Genomic DNA, 6,000 nt, shown 5'->3' with positions numbered 1-6,000 from the left:
CCCGCCCTAGCGGCCGCTGGAGAGGAGCTGGGGGAGGACGGTGGCCCGCGAGGCTCGTGCAGACAACGCGGCGGCGATGTCCGCGAGCCAGGCGAACGCCGCGGCGGTAGCGGCGGGGCCTCGCGCGTGGCTGGGCGGCCTGGGCTGCGGCCTCCCCGCCGGTCCCTGGAAGCGGGCGCGCGGCGGGCGCGGGAGCAGTGGCGGAGGCCCCGGCGCGTCCTTCTGCCCCGCAGCCTGAGCCCGGGCGGCTGGAGGGCTCCGCTGCCCGAGGATGGGAATTCTCTTCACCCGGATCTGGAGGCTGTTCAATCACCAGGGTGAGCCTGGGCCGGGCGGGGTGGTCCCGGCGGGTCGTCTTTGTCTCCCGGGGGCTGGGGAGAGATCCCTCCCGCCGTACACCCATTGCTCGGATTGGATCGCAAGCGCCAAGGGTGTCCGGACCCACGCCGGGGCCCTAAGCGCACGACCTGGCCTGCCTCCATCCCCGTCGCCTGCAGCCAGTTGTGCTTGCGCCGCACGGAGAAAAGCTGGGCTTCTAGAGGGGAGCCTGGAGACCCTGGCCTTGGCCCTGGAGGCGCCCGCGGAGCCTGCGGGTTGCAGAATGCGGAAAACTGGAACTCGTGCTCGGCTAGTCCGCTTCGCTTGGGGCGGCTCGCTGGGGGGAGGGGCGGGGAGCCCCACGCCGCGGAATGGTGATGGGTGGCTCTGCTTCGCCTTGTTTGTTTCTGTGGTTAAAGGTCAAGCCTAAGGTCGTTTTCCTTCTTGGGTTATTAGAGCGTTTTTTGTTTTTTGTTTTTTTTTTTTTTTTGGCCCTGGTTAAAGTACGTCCCTGACAGCTTTGAAAAGCATACCTCGGGAGGCACTCGTTAGCCTTAGGTAACTAGCAGGTTACTGTTCCAGTTCTCCTAAACGCAGACGTTGCCGCGGAAATGCATAGGGGATTTATTAAAATAAAAAAACCCGAAATGAGTGTGTGAAACTGGAGAGAATACAGTTCTAACGGACCACATAGTTACTAAAATGAAATGTGCTTAAAAACAAAAACCTCTGGTTGTAATTCATTGCTTCTCAACAACGTACTGTTTTTCTCTTGTGTAAGTTGGTAGCGTTGTTGCACCCCCACTTTTCCCAATTAAAACTTAATGAACGGTGGTGCCTACTTTAGACCTTCCTCCTCCAGGATACAGCTGGTTTTATGGGAAGAGAGCATACTGGACCTTGTAATCCCCAGTGGGTTTTGCTTTTTTTTAATTATTAAAAAAAATGATAGTTTAGATAACGGTACTAAATGAAGTGGAAGGTGGTAAAGAGGATATTGCTAACAACACTGGTCAGCAGAGAGAGAGGGAGAGGGAGAGAGTGTGTGTGTGTGTTTGGGGGTGAGCTTCACAATTCTCTGGATCTAATTATCACCGAGGAGGAATTAGTGGGGCCTACAGTTTTTGAAATTTTCATCTCTAGGTTTGAAGTAATGAAGGTTAGTTACATTGTTGTAAAACTGATGATGTTTATGTGGGTAATATTTATCTAGTTCTTTCCTCTATAATCTTGAATTTAGTGAAGCTAGGGTTTCAGTTCTGCTCTGAGGTTTAGAAAAACTTTGTGCATTCAAGGGTCTCTGGTATTGTTTTCACTTTCTTCTTTGAGTCAATGATAAAACTGTTTCTGTAACTTAAAAATGAATTATAACTTTAAAAAAACCCCAGCTTGTTACAAGTAATAACAGGAATGCATTGGTATCACTACATATCTGCATTTTTGTGGTACTGTTTGCCTGAACATTTACTCAGTGTTTGAAAATTAACAGGAGACTTAATAGAGTTCAGTTTCTAGAAAATTACCAGTCAGTATAGTGAAATTGAAATGATTTGTTAAATGGTGTGTTAGTGCACAGTAGCTTCATGGAATTCACTGTTCAGTCTCAGGTATTTATTGGTATCTTTGGATCTGTGTTCAGTGGGACACATAAGTCAGGTGTGTCTTGGGTACTTTATTTTACAGAAGGTTCAGGACACATGTCTGTATTCTTTCCACAGCCTCGCCTGGAAAGAGGCTTTGGGTAATTGCAGAGTTTGTTGTGTTGAACTCAGAGACATAGCAGCTCTGTCTTCTGAAAGAGCAGCCGGCTCAGTTCAAGCCGTGATCTTGAACTGCCCACTGCTCAACCTAGAAAAGCCAGGGGTTATATGTAGGTGATGTGCAGATTCCGAAGAGCTCAAACTTCCTTCTAGATATTGTAATTTATTTGCATCACTAAAGAAGTATCTGGGGGAGCTGCTTGAGTTGACTGAGTGTTTGCCTGCCTACTTCACCATCCCCAGCTGAGATTAGAGGGGGGAGGGAGGGCTCATCCCAGCACTCAAGATTGGAAAGTAGGTGGGTCACAAGTTCAAGGTTGCTACGCAGTGAACTCAAGGCCATCTTGGGCTAATGAGATTCTGTCTCAAACAAAATAAAGGTTTCAGCAATCCCTCTAAGCAGTTATTTCCCTGGAAAAGAGGAAGCAGAGTTGTACCGGACAGTTGGCAAGGAGACAACAAAGTAATGTCGCTGCTTATTGGTCTCTACTTTTCCCTTTTTTCTCCCTGTTGACTCAGTTGCTGTGTTGTGAATATTAGTTTAGGTATAGGCTTGCCGTTAATAACTGTATGTCTAGAAGAGCTCATTATCAGTGGCTTATTAAAACCTTCTTAGCTCCTGTTTGGGTCATTCTAGGTCAGTGTTTCTCAACCTGTAGGGTCGCAGCTCCTTTGGGGTCAAATGACTCTTTCACAGGGGTCACTTAAGATCATCAGAGAACGCAGTTATTTACATTATGATTCATAACAGTAACAAAATGACACTTATGAAGTAGCAATGAAAATAATTTTGTGGTGGGGGAGGGGGTTCACCACAGCATGAGGAACTGTGTTAAAGGGTCGCAGCCTTATGAAGGTTGAGAACCACTGCTCCTAGTGGCGGGAATGAGGCCAGGAATAAAACAGACAAATCTCCATGTCTTTATGAAGCGTTTATTGTAGTCTGGGACAGCAGAAAAGAAACTCAACCTGTCTCTGCAGATAAATTAGCAGCTGGTAATATTAATGACTTTTGCCATACCGGGTTCCAGGTGTTTCACCAGGGTTGCTTAATCTGCCTTGGTTGAGTTACCCCTCCAAACTTTCTGTTTTGCAAAAACACATTAGGGCATTATTTATTTAAAGTAATAAGCCTGCCTGGGCTTTTAAACAAGGGTCTCTAGTGCCAGCGTGTTATCATCCCCACACCCACTGCGTGCCCACGCGCACACACACCCCTTTATAAAGATGATGGTGCATGAAAGAACCATTCTGACACCGAGGCTGTGGAGTTTCCATGTTGACAGCATGTGTCGCTCTTCTTATTGGTTGTTGGGAAGAGAATCAAGCTCTGAATGAGTTCTGGCAAAGCTGCTCTCTGCCTTCATCTGGTGTTGAGGATCCGTCCCTGATTCTGTTCTTCCGAGGGAGTTCAAACATGCAGGTGACTACAGAGGACGGAAGCTCGCCAAAGAGTGACTGTACCTTATCAGGAGCCTGGCTCCAGGTGCACCCTGTCTGCTTTCTCTGGTCAGTTGTACAGTGAGGCTCACTGGGGGTGGGGGTGGGGGTGGGGGCCATTGCAGGAGGAAATGCTCCTTCTTGGTGACAGTGTGCTCTCTGGACAAGCTGTTTGCAGCGCATGCACCTTTACCCTTAGACCTGGCTCTTGCGTGGCATAGAGATTACTTATATCTTCTTACCAGTCTCTTGTTTAATCGGTACTAGATATTTTCTTTGTAAAACTTCCCAACCTCAAATTACTGTAATTTTTGTCTCCTGGATTTTGCATGTTTAATGGTTTCTTGGCCCCCACCCCCAGCAATTTCTTAGTAGCAAGACCATGCTCCCAAGGCTTCCTCACTGTTCGGTGAATAGCAAGCTTATTTTCAGCTTTTAAAAATAAAATGTATAATGCTTTTAAGTCCCCCAAATTGAATTTTTAGTACAAACCAGCTTGATAGATGGTGCTTTCCTAACTCTTGTTACCTTCCAGGATGATTTCTTTGTTCACTGAAAGATTCTGCATTACCAGCATGCTTTGCTTCAGGCTCTGTACTGGCTGAGGGAGTGGTAATGGACATAGCAAATGGAGCGTCTGCTGTTAGGACACAACTTGTCATCTACACATGGTAGTCAGAGGGATGCAGATTTAGACAAGGTGTGGCTGCCTGGGTGTGTCAAAGAAAATGAAGGAGGAAGGACCCACGGACAACAGGAAGTGTTTTCATGACAAAATGGCATTGATTGGTAAGGTAAAGCCCAGATCAGACTCCTGAATCCCAGCAAAGAGTGACAGTGTGGAGGTGTTTGGGCTTTCCTGAGTGCTGGAATTCTGTGAGAAAGGCCTTCTAAAGGAAAGTCGTACACAGCAGGAATTGCAGTGATTCACAAGTGTGAAAGAGTTGGAATGGCCGAAGTCTAATTGACCTTTGTCCTCAATGACATTACTTCCTAATGTGCTGTATTGTGGGTTCCATGGAGTATTTGTCTTGAAGCACATTGTAAGACAGAATTATAGAACTTGGTGGCTACAAACTTACATTCTCTATATAAAATCTAGGTAATACATGCTGTTATATCTGGTAATGAGGAGAGCAAAGTGAAGAAAGAGCGTGAGGGAGTTGTTTAGCCTTAGAACGTGTATGGGGGATCTAAGACTGGAGCATATGGGGAGAAGCTGGTTTGTGACTGTTGCATTGCCTGCCACCCTTATCTTTAGCCTTACACAACTCTTAATGTTACAGTTCTCGTCATGACTCATACACTATATCTTTGATTGAGGTCATTGATAATTTATTGTCGGCACATTCCTCTCTGGTAGAGTTGGAAGAGAATCCGGCTTGTGGATGTGAGGCCACATGAGGAGGTGATGTACTGAGTTACAGACTCCCTGGGTTGCACTTCTGCAGTGGTATTTTTGGCTTTGGTTTTGTTTGTTATTTTTACAGCCTGTGGCTCTTCGGAGAGTTTCTTAAGTTTTGCACGTGTTAGATTTGAGTTTCTTCTTTTTGGAATGTCACAACAACCTCCTGTGTTACGTTAGCTTACATTCCCTTTGTTGATGTTTTAGAAATCGCAGTTGAGGTGTGTGTTTATGGGTTTGGTGGTGCTGTAGGACCTGGATAATTCTGTAAAGGTAGACAGAAGAGCATTGTCTCCACGGTAGAGAATGGTGCTAGCAGACTTAAATAGAAAGTCGCTGAGATCATCTGGAGATGAGGTATACTGAGCAGCTGTCTGGATTTTAGTAACCAGCCAAGAAAGGAATTAGGGGATTTGGATTAAGACATGCCCCTGCTTTGTCTCACACCCATCCCTTTTCACCTTCTTCCCAGTGATGTAACTCTCTTCTCCTACCTGCTTTATCTGCGGGGACATAGAAGGATATGTCGCCTCCAAGGCCTCTGACTTTGGGTATTTCTATCACCTTCTTACCTTTCCTGCTCCACCTTTACCCAGCCCTAACTTTTGCCTGTTGGAGCGTTCATCATTCCCTGTCTTATAGACTGTAAAGTGATGCTTCTCTTTGCTAGCTAAATCCAGTGTCTGGCTGATTGTTTTCTTCCATCTTGGGTAGTCTTACCTGTTAAAAGCTTCCCACCATGCCTCCTGATCTGGGTTCTCACAAGATATCATCTACCATATGCTCCCAACTCCCTGGCTTCTTTATTTCCAGGCACTCTATCTTTATTTAGCTTGTATCCGGAGAAAATAAAACTCTTGTGGTATGAGCCTCTGATGCCCTTTGCCTTGCCTTAGTGTATGTTACCGCATGGTGGTTCTGTTCAGTGTACTCCCCTCACTTGTCTTATTCAGCATGTGACCAGGTGTGACCCCCCCCCCCACTCCAAAAAATCTTTCTTAGGTATTTTTTGATGTAGATAACCCTTTCTAGGAGGTAAGAAAACCAGTGATTTTAAAATCAGGACATAAGTCCTTG

At 46.3% G+C, this 6,000-nt stretch overlaps 1 protein-coding gene across 1 annotated transcript in view; it reads left to right on the top strand.

Annotated features, from left to right (window-relative positions):
- Arl5a (ADP ribosylation factor like GTPase 5A) overlaps window positions 1-6,000 on the top strand; it is a 28,298-nt gene continuing 22,298 nt past the window's right edge. The window contains exon 1 of the mRNA XM_036184470.1: window positions 1-317. Coding sequence (XP_036040363.1) covers window positions 272-317 — 46 coding nt within the window. The 5' untranslated portion in view covers window positions 1-271. The remainder of the gene's footprint in view (window positions 318-6,000) is intronic.

Source organism: Onychomys torridus, chromosome 4 (assembly GCF_903995425.1).
Source record: "Onychomys torridus chromosome 4, mOncTor1.1, whole genome shotgun sequence".
NCBI classification, from domain to species: Eukaryota; Metazoa; Chordata; class Mammalia; order Rodentia; family Cricetidae; genus Onychomys; species Onychomys torridus.
This window is presented reverse-complemented; position numbering and strand designations above follow the sequence as displayed.